At 44.5% G+C, this 21,192-nt stretch overlaps 1 protein-coding gene across 5 annotated transcripts in view; it reads left to right on the forward strand.

The window, feature by feature from the left end:
- Positions 1 to 21,192, forward strand: part of klf8 (Kruppel-like factor 8) — a 57,684-nt gene that overhangs the window by 28,661 nt on the left and 7,831 nt on the right. For 2 of the 5 annotated variants that reach the window (XM_035177833.2, XM_035177831.2), the window contains exons 2-5: positions 735 to 1,115; positions 20,373 to 20,645; positions 20,737 to 20,971; positions 21,102 to 21,146. In XM_035177833.2, coding sequence (XP_035033724.2) covers positions 735 to 1,115; positions 20,373 to 20,645; positions 20,737 to 20,971; positions 21,102 to 21,146 — 934 coding nt within the window. The remainder of the gene's footprint in view (positions 1 to 734; positions 1,116 to 20,372; positions 20,646 to 20,736; positions 20,972 to 21,101; positions 21,147 to 21,192) is intronic. The other 3 variants (XM_047343614.1, XM_047343616.1, XM_047343615.1) reach the window with 3 other exon arrangements.

The raw sequence follows: 21,192 nt of genomic DNA on the forward strand, positions 1-21,192 counted from the left end.
TCTCCCCCCCCTCTCTCTCTCTCTCTCTATGTGTGTGTGTGCGTGTGTCTCTCGCTCAGCTTCCAGAATAGGGTGTGTCCGCCTGCCTGCCGCTGAAAGGGAGGGAGGGGTCAGCTCACGGCTTCTCCTCCCTTCTCTCTCTCTCTCTCTCTCTCTCTCTCTTTCTGTTATTTCTCTCATTCCCTCAGTGGCAGCCTCAGGATCAGGCCTTTGTCTCTCTTCCTCCTCTGCCTCTTCTCTCTATCTTCATGTTTCTCTCTCTCTTTAAATCAGAGTGTGTGTTTCTCACTCCTCCACCACCTCTCGGCAGATTTTGTTTTTTAGAGGTTTTTTCTGTAGCTCCCCTTCAGAAGAGAGGTAATGCTTCCTATCTCTGAACTCGTCGTTTCCTGCCCTGCTTCCTCTCCCACTTCCTCTTCTCTTTTTTACATTTTCCTGCTTCCTTCCTTCTTCCACCCCCCCATCCCTCTTTACTTCTAATTCTCTTCAAATCCTTTCAACAAATCCCCCGCCCGGCCTCTCCCCCCTCGCCTGGAAGTTTTGGCCTTTCCTTTTTAAACACCTTCCTCTCACTCTTTCCTCCCCCCCTTCTTCCCACTCTGCAATTCCACCCCTCCCCCTGAACTACCCCCTTTATCACCTCTCCTCTCATCTCCTTCCTTACCTCCACCCCCCTCCCTTCTCCTCTTCTCTACCTCCTCTCACCTTCTTCTTCTTCTTCTCCTCCTCCTCAGTGCCAGTTGAGTCCTAAGCAGAAGAAGAATGCCGGCGGCGCCCAGAAGAAGCAGAGGAGCCCGGCCAAGCAGAGCCCCCTGACCCGGAAACAACAACAACAACAACAACAACAACAACAGCCGCCGCCGCCGCCGCCGCCATCGTCATCACCTCCGCCACCTGCAGTCCAGGAAGAGGAGGAGGCGAAGGAGAAGGAGGAGCCGGTGACCAGGCCTCGGCCGCCGCAGGAGGAGGAGGAGGAGGCGGAAGTGGGCGAGGAGGAGCGAGAGGAAGTGGCGGCCAAGTCTGTGAGGAAGAGGAAGAAAGGAAAGGAGGAAAAGGAGGAGACAGACATGCCGTCCGTACAGATCAAACCGGAGCCGGAGGAGATGGAGTGCACGGTGAGTGGGAGGAGAGGGAGGGATGGAGGGATGTGATTGGCTGATTGATTTGGGTGGAGGATGCGTGGGTGAGGAGGCCGGAGGTGTGACCGACAGATGGGTGGATGATCGTCAGGTAGGCGGAGTCGGGATCGGACGTGTTCGATCACGCAGGATTTTATGTGGAAGTGACGACTCCTCTTGGCGTCGGAGAGGTTTAACAAATTAGTCAGTGATTAACTCTGGGGATCAATTTGTCAAATATTAAGACGAGTCTGAACCTGGAAGCCACAAGTTTAACAACTGATGCCACAGATGATTCTGCTTCAGCACAACATTTTAATTTAGTCTAATTTCACAGATGATCGACACTATTAATAAAAGATAAAGATTTATTACCCAATCTGTCCATTTGTAAATATCCATCACAGGATATTCAACTTGATTCAGTTCTTTTCAGTTTTGTGCCGAGACAAAGGATTATTACCCTCGTTCTGTCATCATCATAAACACAACGAAGAACAAGACGACAAACGTGACACTTGAGGATTAATTATCTAGAATAAGCATCGTCTTGAGATTCTACACCAAGAGCGAGTGGGTCTCTGCTTCCTTCAGTTTTACAAACTTTAAGCTAAAATATCCAGGATATTGATGCCGCTGTCGTTAGATTTTGACGTCACTTGCGTCACGTGGTTGTTTCAGACACTGGTGAGTTAGTGTCTCTGGTTCTTTCTGAAGGTTATCAGATGCTGAAACTCTGCGGAAACATAACGACTTGTTAAATAACGAGGAAGGATTTCCGTGGACTTATCATTTTATCTCATGTCGCCACGATCGCTTTAGGAAATATTCAGAAAGGAGAATTATTTTGCTCTGCTGCATGTTTGAAGTGATGAGGATCAGGATACAGTTTTCCTGCGGTGCTGTTGTGTATGTGAACGCAGCTTGAATGAGTTCTGACACCTTGTCAGATGCCTGACATGGATCTATAACTGTTTTAGGGTATATATTGTTTTACCTTTGTTAATTCACATCTTTACACTGAGGCGTATATTCAGTGGAAACATGGCAGCCACTACTATTTAATCTTCCTCTTGTAGTTCTGAGGTTCAGCAGCAGTTTGAATTTGCAGCGAGAGAAAACTCCCAAATATTTACTCTGCTGAAAAGTTAAGTTTCTGTTTTTCCTTCCCGAACATCCAGTTTGTTTTTGAAAGGGATGTTTCTCCACCGAGCTTCAGATCAACAAACACTCCAATTAAATCACTGAGATTTAAATTGCATCAGCTGTTTCTCACCTCTTCTCTCCACTGAGTTTAATGTAATTTGGTTTTTTTTCAACAACCTGCGGAGAGACACACAAACAACACAATGACATTCTTCAAAAAAACCTTTTACAAAAAACACACAATTAACTTCGGCTTTTTGACTTTGAATAGAAGGTGTGCAGTGAAATATTGAAAACATAAATCCAAAGCTGCGTATTGAGACATGAAACCAGTCTCTTTGTTACCCTGGGAAATTAAATCCTATTTTTCGGAACTATTTCTGAGCAGATTCTCTTGAACTGAACTCAGGACCTTCTGTCAGATTCTCAGGATGTTTTTCTCACACGTTGACAGATAATTACAGATGATTCCTCACAGTGACGCAGCAGATATGTTGCTTCATCCTCACAGTTTCATTTTAGAAAACGATATTAGCTGCGAGAAGTTTCCTGTAAATGAGAGCAGAGGATGTGGGCGATTGATGAAGAGGAGGAACAGAGTGAGATGGAAACGAGAGTGGATTAGTGGGCGGAGCGCAGAGCGGAGGGTGAAGCGCTGATTGAAGGAAGTGGAAGAGGGAAATTGACGTGGGGGGGCGTGTGAGAGTGAGAGGGGGATGGACTGGTCGATGAATGGTGGGTGATGAGACGAGGAAGAGGAGGAGTTTGGGGACAGAGGTTAGAGTCATCAGATGCTTTTGAAAGGAAGGAAAGTGGTCATGTGAGATTCTAGTGTTGGCAATTACATCTCTTCTTCTCCTTCATCCTCTTTTTCTTCATCTTCCTCTTCATTGTCCTCTTCTTCATCTTCGTCCTCTCCTCATTCTTTGTCCTTTTCTACATTTTCTTCCTCTTCCTCTTCTTCTTTGTCCTCTTCTTCTTCGTCCTCTTCTTCAGCGTCTATTTACATCATCTTCTTCATCTTCGTCCACTCCTCCTTCTTTGTCCTCTTCTTCTTCTCCTTGACTTTTGCCTCTTGTGGACAGTAGTGGTTTTATTTCTGAGGACCTTCACAACAGAGGCTCCCGTCGGATACACGAGGCAGCTGGACCTGTTTTATTTTGAAAACTCAGGGGTTGTTTCTTCTCTCTGCTTCAAACCGTAATCTAAGATCTTCCAACACTTGTTAGTTGTTCCTAAAAGTCAAAGGTGGTAACTCAGGTTGACCCGCTGATACCATCAGGGCCCGAGGCTCTGAAACTCCTTGTCTGAGGAGATTAGTTCTTCTCAGCACTTTATCTGTTTTTAAATCATTGTTTAACTGGTTTTAATGGTGGTTTAAAATATATTCTTTAGTTTTTGCGTCATTTTCCTTTTTCGATTAGTGCTATAGAAATACAGTTTGGATATTATCATTATTACTTTCCTCTGGACGGACAGAAACTGAGACTTTTGGAATCAAAGATGCCTCCGACTCCCTGATTGGTTCTTATCAGTCATGCTAACGTTTCCTGTCAGTAAGAGTTCCACCTCGCCGTCGCTCCAGGAGACGAAACCCCCCCCGCCCAGTACTTGAAAAGTCCTTCTCAGGCGTGTTAGTATGGACCTGAGGTCGCACGTGACACGGAACTAACATGTTCTTGGTTTTAAAACTCCAGCGTTTCGATTCCAGCTGCAGTGAATGATTTCAAATGAAGTGTGTGAACGTGAAGTGAAGCAGCTCAGAGCAGAAAACAAACCTGTGACCTCTGCCCGGCCTCTGTGGATATATAAAGATGACAGGATATATTAAGATCATGATGACTCCACTCTGTCAGCGTGATGTCAGGGAAACGAGGCAGCGGGCCGAGCGGGAGCAGGTAGTCCTGCCGCACGCCACCGTACAACGTCACCGACAAAACACTTTGCTCTCGCGCCGCTGAAGTGTGTTGACATTTTGCGGGTTTTGCATTTTCAAGCGGCCAACGTTGACCTTTTGCTCGTTTTTATCCTGATGGACTTTCAGGGAGCAAATAAAGTAGAACGAGCGCCATGAAACAAATAGCGGCGAGGTCGGAGGTCAGAGGTCGCTGACAACAGGCTGCGTGAATCATTGGGAGGAGAAAGGCTCCTCCTGAAACCAAACTCCTGCCGGGGTCGCCCTGCACGCCGCCTGGACTCAGGATCGAAACCATCTCTGTCCGAGCTTTCTGCAAATACATAAAACGTGTAGAGCAGTTTTATGATTCACACCGAATCAGGGAGTTTCTATAAAGTGAAGGAGTCGCTGTTTCTTATTTTCTCAGATTTGACTGTGTTTGTTCTCATGGGAACAAATCCACCTGATTTCCCAGAGATATTTGTTTTTTGTGACCTTCACTATTTAGTCAGTTCAAATCGTAGCAGATAATCAAATCCAAATGTTTACTTACACTGTTTATTCGCTGATAGAACAGTTTTCTACCATGAGGACAGTTAATGAACGGATTTACACACGAATGTTATTCAGAATATGCCAAAAAAACACGATTACTTCATAGCAAAAGCCTTTATATAGGTATCTATATAATATCTTTGTTGTTTACATTCTGCGTGTGGTGGTGGTTCCTCGCTGCAGATATTATTACGTGTCACACCTTCCTATTCTTTGATTACATTACATGTTGGTATTTAACTTTGTTTGGCTTAGTTTGTTGCGCTGTTTGTTATCATAATTCAATTATATAAAAGCCTAATTCTTATTATCTCCACCACTTGTTTGTTTGTTTGTAAGCAGAACTACGCACAAACAAATGAATGGATTTCCACTGAACTTGGTGGAAGAATGTGATTTGGCTCAGGGAGGAATCCAGAAAATCTTGTTGCAGATCCAGGATTTTCTTTCAGTTTCTTTAACATTGTGTTGTCGGGTTGATATTTTTCGATATTTTTATTTGACTTCCCTGAGAATAATTAATAAAACTCAATGAAAATGAGGACTGAGATATGTGAGGATGTGTAATTTGGTGCAGCTTTATTGGATTTAAGGAGATTGTTAAACCTTGATGACGTATGAGCTCTACCAGGGGTTTTATTCTAGTATTGTCGTATCTTCGTTGGCTAGTTTCTTTTATTAGTCACATGTCAAAGAATGCCAGACCTCTTTTTTATTATATTACATGAAATTGATTTTATCCAAACCAATTTACAGTAAGCACATTCATTTCATTGCTGACAAATACAGTAAATTGGGATTAAACTCTATGTTTGTGGTCACAGTTAAATTAGATTAAAGCCTCATGCTTCTTTCTTTCTTTATATTTTCATGGCGCACATTTCTTTTTTTTTTTTACCATACTTCACTTAGTTAATATAATATATAATATAGTATATATTTAGATTTTTGTCTTCATGAAAGTTGATGATATTAACCAGTGGTTATCAACCTCAGGCTTGAGACCCTGACACTGGATCCTGTGATGAATCTAAAGGGTCAACAGAGGTTTTCTCATTAGTAAATAATAATAATATATATATATATAATAATAAAAATATTCTGCAAATCACATTTACTTATGTATTTTTGGGGCATTTTCCAAGTTTGACCTGATCGCACACACGAAGACGCAGAAGAAAAAGCTTTTGAATCTGATGTGAACGAACATTTAAAAGCAGCAGAAACATTCACAACTTCACTGTAGTTGTCGGTTATCGTTGCCGCACCTCTGAATTTCCCAGCGCCAGCGTTAAGACGATGAGTCGCTCCACGTACACTGTTATTATCGGAGACTGAGGAGGGTATAGAATAAAGGGTGTGAGCCGTAATGATACGGTGAGGCCTGTCACAGTCACAGGCGCCGTATAGAAACCATTAGCCCAGCCTACATACTGAGCTGAGAGGGGAAGGGTGTTGTCAGCTGGATGGGTGGAGGATGGGTGAGGTATGGAGTGAGGAAGCTGTAGGAAGTGTAGAAAAGCACCGAGGGAGGAGGAGGAGGAGGAGGAGGAGGAGGAGATAGGGAGAGAAATAGAAAGGATTTGGTGGCGAGGAGGCATGATGACAGAACGCAGATGGAGAGAGAGGGGAGATACGAGGGAAGGTGGAGAGGTGGCGAGGGTGTGGACGTGCAGATAACGACGGGCTGCACTCCAGGATTATGACTGCTGTCCATTTTTGTCCTCTGCCGTGAGGCTAGCCGCCGCTCCCTTTGGTTTTCATTAGGAAAGCTAACAATGCTATCAGGCAGAGAAACTGTACGAAACCAAAATCACAGAGAAAGGTTGGACAGAATAAATGCACCAAGACTAAAACCAGGTTTTATTTAAAATATGATGCTTAATCCAAAAGTGCAATTTGTTATTCCAGTAGTGGTTTAATTATAGGTCCTGTGTATTCATACAAATATAAAAATACATTTTCTGTGTGATTATTCCAGGTGTATTCCTCCGCCTGAGCCGTGCACTCTGGAAATCATTAGAGAGGCTTTGGGGGGGGGAAATGTCCGTCATCGTGACAAATGCTTGTTTGCGGTTCGTTAGCCAAGCACCTGTCACTCCGAGCGATGTGGCCCCTTTTCGTAATTGTAGAGAAAAAAGAGCAGGACGTCAGCCCGATGGCTGGACCCACGGCGAAGGCATGGCAACAGCAGAAGGTGTTTATTATCCTGTTACCTTGACTGGAAGGGATGTGCGGGGCTTTTGTGACGCCACCTGAAGAGGATCTTTCAGCCTGTGAGAGTTATTCACAACCTGAGTGTGAGATTGTTGGAAAGGCAGATCTGGCTCTATTGGCAGGGAGGGTGTGTGTTCGGGGGGGGGAGGGGGGGATGGAGGTAAAGGTGAAGTTTGAGTCACATGAAGGAAGGAAATGAGCCGTTTGTCATTCTCAGCTAATCTTCATGTGTGGAATCGTACGTCTTTGTGTAATGTCAGTGTAACCTTTAGGGCTTTTAAGTACACAAGTTGTGATCGTACACAAGTTGTGCTCCAAGGCTCAATGATTGATGAGATCTAACAAATTGGACCAATAGAAAACGAGCTGCAGAGAGGAAAAGCGATAAAAGTAACATTGATCTTTGCAGCCAATGGAGGTTTCGTTGTTTCTGAGTCTCATCGTGTCTTGATTTAGCTTAAATCTCGGAGTTTAGACTTGTGTGTTTGGGGATTAGTCTAAAATCTCAGTTTTTATGAACTCTGATTCCACAGAGAAATAATTAAATGGTAAATGAATAATAGTTTATGACAGTGAAACAATCCGTCTGACACCTTTTGAATGAGACTGATATAATAATAAAATGAAAATAAAAAACACTTCCTCCATGAGATACATTTGAACACGTGACTGTTTGGACTCGTTTATCTTCAGGGGAATAAACAGCGATACCAGCACCTTTGATTAATGAGTTTATTATTCGGATTTGTCGTATAATATAAGTAATAATGTGGATCATTACGATTTTATCAGGCCGGCTTGTGCCGCTCCGCACTTTAATGTTTGTCTGAACAACGTGGAACATGTGACTGGTTTTACAGATCAGTTCAGGTTTGCTCCTCTGTTGTGTCTTTTTTTGTTTAGACCACATCTTAGACATTTGCAAAACTTCTATTGTCGAGGAAACGTACACAAAATGTCATCATACCTGTCCAGACGTGACACTGGTCAGTCAAGACTAAGACACCATTTCCAATTTGTCTCTGTTTCCATGACAGAAACTACTTGGCACTCACTCTAATAGCCTATTTACTGTGGAGTTCCCCAAGGCTCAATCCTTGGTCCTCTTTTATTGATAATCCACATACTTCCATTCACTCAAATGACACCAATGAGTAAAGTAGCTGTTATGTTGAGGCTCTTTCACAAAGTAACAGTAGCAGGTAACTTTTGTATTGTTAAATTACCATTTCTAAATATGAAAAAAACAAGGATTTGAAGATTGTAAGTGGGAGATGACAACTTTTACTTTGCAGGAGGAAAATATTCACATATTTCTTTGAAGGTTTATGTTTCCAGTCACTATTGTTTCACCTGATTCTTTATTTTGCTTGATACTGAAACAACTGATCGCCACAGAAAGTTCACCGTCGAGCTGAGGCACAATGTCGCAGGATGAGAAGGAAACTGGTGTTCACCTGCTGTCAGAAAATATAATTTCACATTTTTGAAAACATCTCTCGTTTCACAGGAGAAAAAAAAAAAGCAGTGTTACGTTAGTATGTTCACATGAGGCTGTGAGGGCCGAGGTCGGGGGGAGGGGAGTGGTGGGGCCTCGTGTGTGTGTGTGTGTGTGTGTGTGTGTGTGTGTGTGTGTGTGTGTGTGTGTGTGTGTGTGTGTGTGTGTGTGTGTGTGTGTGTGTGTGTGTGTGTGTGTGTGTGTGTGTGTGTGTGTGTGTGTGTGTGTGTGTGTATTCGCATTTGTGTTTGTGGCATGGTGTGGTTTGGGTTAGTGGAGGGTGGGGGCTGGGTGGAGTAGTGTTGCGTAAGGCATCATTAAGCAGAGGGTGTGTGTGTGTGTGTGTGTGTGTGTGTGTGTGTGTGCGTGTGCGTGTGCACGCTGACCACACCTCTGTAGGGGAGTGGAGTTTCCTGTCCAAAGATAAAGTCTCCAGGAAGCTGATCCCTCTGGTGTTCACATGTCACATGTTACACGTCTTCTCTCAACGTTAATTAATTATTATCACTTTTAGTTTTGTTTTGTCCAACTCATCCAAAGACTGAAAACAAATCATATTTACTCTACGTATTCTTTTTCTTGTGTAATATATATAAAAATTGCAACTACAGGTGATCAGGTTTCTCAAATACTGTATCTTCTCCAATCTTCACATCTTAAACCTCAAAATATTTGATAAACTTTGAAGAAGCAAATCTAAACAACTAAGAAGCTGGAACCAGAGACATTTTACATTTTTTACTTTTTAAAGTTAGTTAAATATCAATGTCACTCAGTAGAGCTCATGCAGAGAGTCCCCTTGAGAAAATGATATCTCACAATTTTAAAGGAAGAGAAACATACTTCCTGGATCAGCACCCTAAACCGGATCCACACCAAAATGTAACAGGCTCTTAACCGACCCGTCCCTCATCCTGACACCGAGTTTCATAGTGATCCGTCCTTTAGAGTCTGCGTAATCCTGCTGAACAACAAATAAACAGATAGAAACATAACCTCGGTTAAAATGTTTATCTGCAGGTTCTTCTCTGATTTCATGCTCGTATCCAAACTGCAAACTACAGCGTTGACCCACAATAACAACTCCTGCACGGGAGCTAACTCCCTGTGGACAGACTGAATAGAGCTGCAGAGGAAATAGTAGAGTAGAGAATGTTAAGTAGAAAGTTTGTCTCATGTCTCACATGGAGACACGAGGGACACGGACAGAAGCTCTAACCTGGGAGAGAGTGAACGGAGTCAAACGCCTTCTTATGTCGGGGTTGACCCGAGTTTTAAAAACTTGTGTTAAAGTGATATAAGAACGATTTGGAGGGAGGAGAAGAACGAGGAGAAGAAAGAGGAGAGGATGAAAAGACTGGTTCAAAGTTTCGCTTCAGTGTCAGAACGAGGTCAAAGGTCATTCAGCCTCCTCGTTACGGCTTTCAAGCAAAAGTTAAAACTTTCTCTTGTTTTTCCCCACAACAAACACACACATGCAACTACACACACACATATTTGATGTCATCTCTCCTTCCCGCCACTCTTCTTCTCCAGCTTCTCCTCTTCCTCCTCTCCCGTGTCTTTCTCTCCTCTCTCTTCTCTTTCTTTCCCCGCTGTCTCTCTCTCTCTCTCTCTCGCCCTAATAGGATATGTCGAGGGAGGCTCTGCTTCCGCTCGCCCCGTCACCATGGCAACCGCGGCTCTGGCGGGAGTTGCCGAAAAGACTGTGCTAGCCTGACCCCCCATATATACACACAGTCACACCCCTTCCTCCTCCTTCTCCTCTTCCTCCTCCACCTTTCCAAGCCTCCCTCCCCTCTCTCTCTCTCTCTCTCTCGCTCTCTCTCTGTTTCTCTACCTCTCTCACCCCCTCCCTGCCCCCTTCTCACTCTATCTCTCCCTTTTCTAATTCACCACTTGAGCCAAAACACACACACACACACACACACACACACACACACACACACACACACACACACACACACACACACACACACACACACACACACACACACACTCTGAATACCTGCCAGCACAGTGCAGTGAATAGCCCTGAAATGTCTCTCTCTCTCTCTCTCTCTCTAGCTCTCTCCCTCACAGACACACACACACATGCACACAAATAGAAACACAAACACACAATGAGGTCCTCTGTGCATATGTGTACTTGTGTGTGTGTGTGTGTGTGTGTGTGTGTGTGTGTGTGTGTGTGTGTGTATGTGTCACTGATGTATGCACATAAACAAGTCAGTTGTCCTCCGGCAAACAGGAGCAGTCATGCACAAAGACCGTCCACAACACATACACACACATACACAAATGCACACACAACTCTATTACTCCCTGTGTGTGTGTGTGTGTGTGTGTGTGTGTGTGTGTGTGTGTGTGTGTGTGTGTGTGTGTGTGTGTGTGTGTGTGTGTGTGTGTGTGTGTGTGTGTGTGTGTGTGTGTGTGTGTGAGAAGGAGCATGGGACATAAGAGGTTAGGGGCCTATTTACTGTGCTTTTGCCAGGAGGGCTTTGCGAGCACTAGTGTTCCCCATTGTGTGTGTCGTGTGAGTGTGTGTTTACGTGCGTGTGGTGTGGTTGTGTGAGTGTGTGTTTGTGTGTGTTCAGTCCATTCAGAGGACAGCACATTCACAATTTTTGGGTTACAGAGAGAAAGAGAGAGGGGGATGATGTGAGGAAAAAAGACGAGTATATTGCAGATATTGGACGGGTGCAGTTTCCTCTGCTGGTGCAGGATGATGATGTCATCGTTGGCAGTTCCACTTCCTGCAGCGTGAAGTGTTCAGGAAGTAGAAAACAGCAGCTGTGTGTGTGTCAGTGTGTGTGTGTGTGTCTGTGTGTGTGCTGATCTGAGTTATCTCCAGTCTATTAAATCTGCTGATGTTTCATATTGATGATAGATCATGTTTTGAGATGATGTTAATACACGACGGATTCTTCATCTGGAGACGTTTGCAATAGAGCAAGTCCGGTGCTTTTAATTTTTAGGGCCGATACTGATGTTAGGGTGTAATAAACGCAGTTTATTTTGTTAAATAAAAGTTTTTAATAACTTCAAACATAAACCCAGATACTTGAATGTCTGTGAAAGGCTCATATCGGAGGATTTATAAATTCATTCATTTGGAAACACAGCCCCAGTTTTAGTTTAACTTTTTAGTCTTGACGAGCAGAAACAATCACATTTGCCTCCTGATTGGTTCTCGTCAGTCACATGACTTGACCACCAGCGTTGTAACAGTTCCCCCTCGTCTTCGCTTAGAGAAAAGAAATTCCTGCTCTTAGCTGATATAGTATTTGATGTAACTAAGCAACCAACTGCAGAGTAGCTTCTCTGTGATGGTCGACCTTTCACCTCATCTTCCAGATATGAGCCGTTTGGAACGTTTCTTTCTGAACGTAACTCGACTCTGAGGCTCGTCACACAATCTACTGGCTTTTTCCTGCTTCGTGTGTGAGCAGCACCGATCACATGCATGTCTGTGTGCTCTGCGTGCACGAGGAGGATCTGGATGTTTATCCACTCGGCAGCAGGCGAGGGTCGACTCCTCCCGACCGTCACCAGAGGCTTAACACAACGTAAACAATGGTGACACTCGGTGAATTAATCCGACTGAGGCAACAACAAAAGAGACGAAGCGGAGGTCACGTCTCAAAGTAATTTATTGTTTTAAATCTTATTTCACCTGAAAGTCTTCGTGTGCTCGGAGGCGTCGTGCTCAGGATGCGTTAATCCCAGTGAAGCTGAGGAAACACACAAGATATTTATAAGTTTACACTTTAAGATAAAGAAATATCACCTGTTGGGTGAGAAAAAATTAGTAATTATATATAAATAGAAGCGGAGACAGTAACACGCAGAAAGAAAACACAGGAAACTGATTATAAAACAGAACAGACATAGAAACATACAGGAATCAAAGGCGAAAAAGAAAATGTGGGAAATAAAAAGCAGATGTGAAGAGTGTGAGTGTGTGAATGTGGCTTTGAGTGATCGACTTGTAAAGAGCTATATGAATACAAACCATTACAGAAAATAATGTGTTGAATTTGGGTGAAATTACCTGATTTAAATTGCTGCACTTCGACCATTTTTCCTCGATTTGTGAAGAAAGAATCACCAGTTTTCAGCAGAACATTTAAAATCCTACTCAGATATTTTTAATATATTCATTAAAATGTCTTGTTATCGTGTCTGAAAGTGACATTTAACTGCAGATACAAAGTTTGAGTGTTAACAAGCTTCACCGGACGTTTCACTGCACATTTACTGTTGCGCACAGTTTTCCCTGTCATCACCGCTTCACCTTGAACGTCGCCCATCTCTTCGTTTCTAAAATAACGACGTTAGTAAAACACGTTCCGCCCCTGGTGAAATAAATCCACCTCGCTCCAACATAAATAGTCTGTTTCCCGAGTCGGGCAGCCGAGGTGTCGCTGGGCGCCGGCGTTGTCTGTGCCGAGCATCTCTGGGTGTTGAAAGTTTCCGCTGCCAGGACGACGGCGCCAAAGTATTTGTGGTTTTTCCATTTGTTAAAAGTGATGATTTGGGAAAACCACGAAGGGTCAACAGACAGTTTCTTGTTTCCCCTCCCTGAAGCAGGAGGGACGTTTTCGAGAATCCACAGTTTTCATTTTAACCCTTTTTTAAATCTCAGTCCCTTTTTAGAAGCTGGTTATTCGGACACTGGATGTGTTTTTGTCAGCAGAGATGTTTTATTCTCAGGAAAACTGATTGTGCCGTTGGCTCAGCTGGTTTACGTGGAAACAGATTTTAAAGAGATGCTCTACAGGAATTTCTAGATGGTGTCAGCTGACAATCCACATGTTCCTGTACAGTTTATTCCATCTCTGCGCTGGAGGCATGTTCAGGCCGAGCTGCTCGGAAACGTAGGATAAATTAAGCACAGGTGAAGAGAGAAGTTTTGATTGGATTTGTATTCATCATAATTCTGATTAAACACACAAGTACCAGTCCGGTGATGTAAAAACCTCTTCTTGGGAATTGAAAACAAAAGGCGTCTGAATCCGCCTCCTGTCGAGCTCGTTCCGCCACATTTTCTCTTCCATTTGTCAAAAGCTTTGTTATAAACATGTTTGTTCATAACAAGAAGAAAACAGATGAAACCGAAACATGTTGAAGAGAAACAGGGTTTTTATTTGGTTTTCGTGAGAAGTTGTCAGAATGTGCGGAGCCTCAAATGAGGACAATGTAGGAAAGGAAGATAAATAAAGGATTATTTATTATTTTAAAGGTAATTGTAAGTGAGAATTAGTCCAGATCCAGCTGTGTCACTGACGTCATGCTGTGTATCTACATGTGTTTTTACATTTGATCTGAAGTTAGATCTTCTGTTATAACCACTCAGTCAAAGTTAGGTTTCTGCAGAGTCTAACAAAGTCTAAACTTCAATTGTGCTTCAGAATCAGGATTATGAGGCTGAAGAGAAATTAACTTTTGTCGGCATTTAGACTTTCTAGTTTGTCAGTGTGTTTAATGTCAGTCCTCTCGTCTCGTCTGTGGGAAAGACAATGATCCTGTCTCTGTCTGTAGTTTTAGAGATAATGTGATATTTCCAGGGATATAACTTCACTTCACTCATCATGGTCTTAAAACGTATTAAATTGAACCTGCAGGAGTCCAGTAGACGTCCAGGATTCCTCTCTAAACCTATTTTTCTACTAATATTACATTTTATGCCGATTTCAAAAGTGTTTGAACCTTTTAAGTAAAAACCCTGAAACGTATCTTGCGTCTGAAGATGGATTTTTCTGTCAATCGGGGATGAAACCTGATGTCGCTGCTGTTAACACTCACAGCAGATTCAGCTTTATGGTCTTAGACTCTGCTCGTCCTGTGCGGGTGCTCGGGACAAGCAAGTTACTTAGCACCCAGGAAATCAACACTGGTGACTCCTCTTAGGTGACACGGGGGCCGAGGGAGACGTGGATGTTCACACCGTGCTGGGATCAGCGAGCTAACAGGTGGGGTAGAGAGGAGAGGAGTAGACTTACCGCTTAACGCAGGGCGGGGGAAGTTGGTGCTTCTCTGGGCGGGTCAGGCTGCAAGAGGTGGAGTGTGTGTGTGTGTGTGTGTGTGTGTGTGTGTGTGTGTGGGTGTGTGTGGGTGAGTGTGAGTGTGAGTGTGAGTGTGTGTGTGTGCGTGTGTGTGTGTGTGATAGGCGGGGCGCGTGCTTCGTGGTTAATATCTCCCCCAGCTGTTGTTTTTCCCTCTGTCTTTATTATGTCGTCTGTATCTGCCTTCACACTCTCTCTCCTCCAGTGCACACACACACACACACACATGCTCACACAACACATACACATTTACATTTAACACACACACACACATTCCCAACAAATCAATGCCTCCGTCTTTATCTCTCTCCTCCATCCCGTCATCATTTTCTCCTTCTCCTCCTCCCTATACCTCCCTCGTTGTCCCTCCATCCTCCCGTCACCTTGTGTGTGTGTGTGTGTGTGTGTGTGTGTGTGTGTGTGTGTGTGTGTGTGTGTGTGTGTGTGTGTGTGTGTGTGTGTGTGTGTGTGTGTGTGTGTGTGTGTGTGTGTGTGTGTGTGTGTGTGTGTGTGACCTCCAGACCTATGGCCCGTCAGGTGGAAGGAGGTTTTCACCCACTGTGACTTCAGTGCCTTCTGTTGTGACCTGACTCAGTTTGGGCAGTGACTTGGCTCCGATTCTTCCCAATATACTCGTCAGTTTAGCTCAGGACCTGTTTGCATTTCCACCGTTTAGTTCTTTCTCACGACCTGAAGAACCTGTAAGGGATCACGATCTTGTCTGCTGTGTCATGTTTGGAAGAATAGAGTTAAAGAGACGCGACGAGGTACAGATGTCCGCAGTGGCCGAGAGAATCTGCAGATTTGAACTTGGTTCCCTTGGTCTTTCCCTTGGAATAATTCATCTGTTACAGCAAGGGCTTGTGGGTAAGTTCCAGCATGTCATCTGTAGCTATATGTAAGAAACCCTGGAAAAAATGTTCATTTATAATAATAATCTTTATTCTCTGGTATCTATTACAACAGTGACGTCATAAAATCATCAGACTGTAAAAGAAATGATTAAAAAAAGATCAATAACTGAAGTTTGTAAGAATAAAACAGCAGCCGAATCAAAATCAGGATAAAAATGAGATCATGACTTTCAATAGAAACTAAAACTCGGTGAAGAAACATCACATCGATAAACTGTAATTTGGAACTGGAGCCGCCGTCGTCCGCCAAACTTTTCATGTAACCTGTCATCGGAGATTTATGTGTCTGTGGCTGGTTTGTCGACTCCGGTGCCGACAGACTCAGCAGAATAATTGACAACGCGCCTTCACTTATAAATGTTACATAAATAGTTATGATAAAAGTTTGCCGTCTGCGATCTTTGAGTGGAGCTCGTTTTTAATAACATCAAGTAGCTAATTAAAACCAAACGTATGAGAAGCATGATGCACATACATCAGTTTGATGAGAGGAACCACCTTTATTCAACGTGTATGAGTTGATCCCATTCACTAACGTGGAGGAGGCGGGTTTGTGACCTATAGCTACTGCAGCCAGCCACCAGGGGGCGATCCAGATGACTTGGCTTCACTTTGGGGTTTTGTTTGTGGCTGTTTTGGGATGAAATAAGAGAAACAGGACAAAGCAGCTTCTCTGTCTTTAGTCACATGTTCTACACATCCTGCTGTAATCACACGTCTGTGGTCACATGATCTCACTGTGGCCGAGGCGTGTTTCTACCTCTGGACGTCTCCACATCTTCCTCGTCTTCTCGCCGCCGCGCTCACAGCTGCTTCCTGCTTCCATTGAACTCGGAGATCACATGAATTAATTGCGAGGCGAAGACTGGGTGACCCATTTAATGTCGGAGCCGAGCGGCGTGCTCCGGCAACAACCACGGCAACAACCGCGGCAACACGTCTGGAGCCCAGGCAGGGTCTCTGCTCTTCACCGTGCTGCGTTCACAGAGCAGGTTTTATTGTGTAAAAGTGAATTGAGTCTTGGCAGATTGTTGTGATTGTTTTCAGAGACGGTTATTTTATGGCCTCGTGCCACCGTCTGATTCACAGAGACGTGACTGGAGCTCGGGTGCAGAGGAAGAGGTGTGGATGTATAAATACCACGACTGGAGACTGGGATCAGGAAACACTCACAGCTCCACTCTGACTTTAACACAGACTGCAAAGCATTTCTAAAGTACTAACAACTAACTTGAACTTTATAGATTCCCAGAAATTAAATAAGCAGCGGTGGAGGAAGTATTTAGATCTTTTACTAAAGTAGAAGTACAAATATAACAATGTAGAAATACTGTTTTTTACTTTAGTAAAAGTATGTCAGGAAATTGTACATGAATTGTACTTGAATCTTGAATCTAAAGTATAAACAGATACAAATTATCCTACTTTTTGTATTAGCAGGTTATTTTTACACACGTATTCATGTAAAAGGAGGATTTTACTGTCGTAGTTTGTTGAGATGTCGCCGAACTTTTCATTATGAATTAATCTGCTCATTATTTTCTCCAGTAATCAAAAATTTAAAATACATTAAAGTCAGTCAAATTATTAAAATTGCCAACAGCAACAAAGATGTTTGAACAAATAAACCCAATAGGCATTTATAATTTGTGTAAATTGAACTTGACAACAGTTGACAAATCAAATGGATTATATATATATATTACTTTAATAAATCACGGCTTGTGAGGACTTGACTTTTGACGGACGTGTAAATGTTGTGGTGTCATCGTGTGCAGCCGTTTAATGACAATAAAGAATCTCGATGCTGGAGCCAACAACTACTTTCTCTGGAAAGCTCTTTGAGTAATGAGCCGACAGCGAAGTCGCATTTTTCTCCGTGCCAGCTTCCTCCTCCGGTTTTCTCTTCCTCCGGCGTGCGTTCATGTTAGTGCACGTGTGTGTGTGTTAGTGCACCTGGCTCCCCGGCCCCTCCCTTCTTTTATCCAGCGAGGTCTGCGGCTCCGATCGGCGAAGATGATGGAGGTGACGCCCGAGTGAACGAGTTCATTTTCTGCTCTGAGACGTCTTCCAGAGACAAACGGTGAAGACCCACCCGTCACCTCATCATCACTCGGTTGTTCGCACACGGCGGCTTCACCTTTTAATTATACGTCCAAACTGGGATCTTTAAAAACCGGAGGATACAGGATTAAAAGGCCTGTTGGTTTTCACCTCTGCCCCCCCGAGCTTGTGTCTTCACCGCTCTCTGTTTCTGTGTCAGCAAGATTACACAAAAACAAACCCAACAGATTTGCATGAAATTTGGCGGCAGGATGGGACATGAAAGATCTCGTAAAAAATTTGGGGGCGGATCTGTTTTTATATAATCATTTTCTCGTGGGGTGTGTCTTGAGAATTCACCAATTTCCCAGAGAATATTTTATGGATCTTGATGAAACAACTCCGGGATATTTAGTGGACAAATATGAGGCTGTGCAGATCCAAATAAAAATCAGGATACAGCAGATTTGAATGTGGTTTCATAAGTGTAGAAATTATGATTATAATTCTAATGATGATAGTCAGGTGCAATTATGAAAAACTGCTTTTAAACAATAGAAGAAGAAAGTACTGTAGTACTGTGGAGTACTGGAGGTGCTGATGCTGGGTGTAATACCATCATGATGTTACCATGGCAACCAGATGAAGAGCTTCATTCATGTTCTCCATTCAAACAGAAAGACTGACAACACACCCACGTCTACAAACCAATCAGAGTCAAGTATAGGTGGACTCCGCCCACGTAGGTGATGACGACAGGACGTACGTGTGTCAGACAGAATTCTTTAGTCCCTAAGTTACAACGTGAAACCAGAACAAACCAGATCAAATGAGACCATGGAACAAACACGTGAAGCTTCAGACTCTCCGGTCAGAGAACGACCTAAAGTCAATGTTTCATTCTTCACTGTGAATCTGAACCAGAACTCATCACGTGTCTAACTTAACTTTTTTCTCCTTGAAATCCACAGAATAAAGTTAAATTTCGCTATCATCACTTCTTCCAAAAGGCCAAACTTAAAAATAATCCTGCTCCTGATACGGAGGCGGATGTGTCCTCGCGTCTCGGCACCAAATTAGCATCTGTGATTCAGCATGAAGAGTCTGGAGCTTTCTTCCTCCACTGAGTAATGAGCTGCTTACACATCGTCCTCTTTCATCTCATCAGTCTGAGCTCGAATCAGAAACTTTCCCTCTTTCCTTCCTCCCCTCGCTCTGTCTCTCCGATCAGAGCTGGAGCTTCTTCTCTTTTTTATTTTTCTACATTTCAGTCTCGTCTCCTTGTCGAGAGCCGTGGCTTCAGTCTGACAGAAGTAGACCGGATAGAGTGGGTGGAAAGAAACAAAGGTGTGGCCGACTGTAAAGAGCGAGTGATGCTGGAGGGAGAGGTGGGGGGTGTGTGGGAGAGAAAGGTGAAAGGGGTGTGGTCGAGAGAGCGAGTCACTATCACTCCATATTTTTTCACCTGGGAGAAAGGGGGGGGCGAGGAGAGGGTGGGGAGAAGGGGATGGAAAGACGAGGGGACTGGGAGGGGAAGGGAGTTGGTGGTGGGTGGGGAACGAGTGGAAAACATGGAGTCAGCTGATAGCTCCCAGTTTCCATGGCAACCCTAGGCCTTTCCCACCCACTCTCTTTCTCTATCGTCTCGTTCTCTCCTCTCTCCGCCTCACCCACTCCCTCTCTTCTTTCACACTTCATTTTATTTTCTGTTTTTTCTTTCTTCATTTTTTTTTTCTAAGGCCGTACCTCAGTACCAACGTTACAGCCCTGCTTCCTTTCCTTTCCTTTCTTCTTGTTCCTTTTGATTCCTTTCCTTCTCGTTTCTCTGCTTTTTCATTCCTCTCCTTCTTGTTCCTTTCTTTACCTTCTCATCCCTCTCATTTCCTTTCCTTTCTTCCTTCCTTCAGCCAAGTTCTGTGTCTTTATTTGTTTCCTTTTCTTTCCATTTCCTTTGGTGCAGGATCTATTTCTCTTTATTTGTATTATGTTAAATATAGAATAATAAACACTATGCACACAATCCAGGGGTGTTTTGGTTGTTGTGCATCCTTTCACCTGCATGCCGACCCCCTTGTGGCCACAGTTGGATTAACTCTTCCGACACTAATGGTTTTTCGTTGACAAAAATAATTCTCCCAACGCACCAAATGTCACGTGTTGCGACCTCCGATGCACCCAAACCAGCGGCGTGCTCCTTTAACGGTGGTTATTTGCACGTGTAATGATGGCTGACTGCAGAAGGGTGTTTACCGTATTTGCGTCCACCGCCGCCATCTGAACCGTGCGACCTGATAAAAGGGCGTAGCGTCGTCTCCACCCTCGCCTCCTCGCCCACAGCCGGGCTCAGCTCCCCTGGACGAGGGCCAACTCCTGCACTGCTGCTCCCTCTCTCACTCCACTCCTCCTGTCTCTCTCTCTCTTTCCATCTGTACCAGTCTCTCTCTATGCCCGTCCAGCGCTCCTCTATCTGTCCCCCCCCCCACCACCCCCCTCCAGTGTCCCACACAGCGGCCATTGTTCCCGCGGCACATTGGAGCTACATGGCAGCCGAGCTTCTCGCCGGCTGTGGTGGCAAATGCGGCGCCTCGTTCCTCTGAGGAGGCGAGAGGAGAAAAACTAGGTCGTAGTAGGAAAGAGTCCCGTGCAAATTATATAAAGTATGAAATCAGCATAGAAACATCTGCCTGCAAATATTTGTCAATTAAACTCAATTAAAATATATATAACATGTACAGTGTTGAGCTGGTTCCCTCTGACAAGTGGTTTGTTTGATTCTAACGTATTTCCACGAAACTTGAAACGTGGGCCACAGAAGAATCGATTGTTTTCAGGCGCGGAACTGGATAAAATTGTTCTTTGGTCTGAATCTGTCATGAAGATTTGTTTCATATTTCAATTCTCTCTCATTCTTTCCAGCAGGCGGATGCATTCGTCGACTGCCCGCAGCCGACAGACCTGAAGGTGAAGACCGAGTCGCCGGTTTGCAAGACGGAGCCGTCCTCGCCCGAGCCGTGCCCCGCTGAGGACCAGACCGAGCCCGTCGACCTGTCCCTCAACAAACCCCGCTCCTCCTCGCTGCCCGCCTCCACGACGAGCACCACGGTCAACCCCGCGCCCTGCAGCATCATGACTCACCACAGCATGACCGCCACGTCGATCCCCTCTGCGGTACAGTCGATAGGCTCCATGGTAACGACAACCTCCCTTCTCCTCCACTGTCGTGAAGCTGTTGTTAGAGCAACCAATCACACGCCTCCCCTCGTTGTCTCCCCGCTCCTAGGTCCTGTCTCCGGGCTCCATCCTGGCCACGCAGGGCGCCGGGGGCCAGCAGATCCTGCACGTCATCCACACCATCCCCTCGGTGAGCATGCCCAGCAAGGTGGGCCAGCTGCAGACCATCCCCGTGGTGGTGCAGTCGCTGCCTGTCGTCTACACCACCATGCCCACTGACGGCGTCGCCACGGCAGCCATTACTGTCCCGCTCATAGGCAGCGACGGGCGCTCAGAAGGATCTGGTGAGTGGCACAAAGAAAACACTGCAGTTATTTATATGTAACCGCTGCACAGTCACATTTGCAGGAGCAGAGTCTGTCTGAACTTTTCTGTCTTGGTCACACACTCACTCGCTCACACTGTCATTTCTAGGTTTCTCTCAGACGAGTTCGGTGACAGGGCTGATGTGTGTTCATGGTTAGTGCTGCCGTCTGTCTGCCTGTCTTTCTCTGTTTCCCTGGAC

This window comes from Hippoglossus stenolepis, chromosome 15 (assembly GCF_022539355.2).
Source record: "Hippoglossus stenolepis isolate QCI-W04-F060 chromosome 15, HSTE1.2, whole genome shotgun sequence".
In the NCBI taxonomy this organism is placed as follows: Eukaryota; Metazoa; Chordata; class Actinopteri; order Pleuronectiformes; family Pleuronectidae; genus Hippoglossus; species Hippoglossus stenolepis.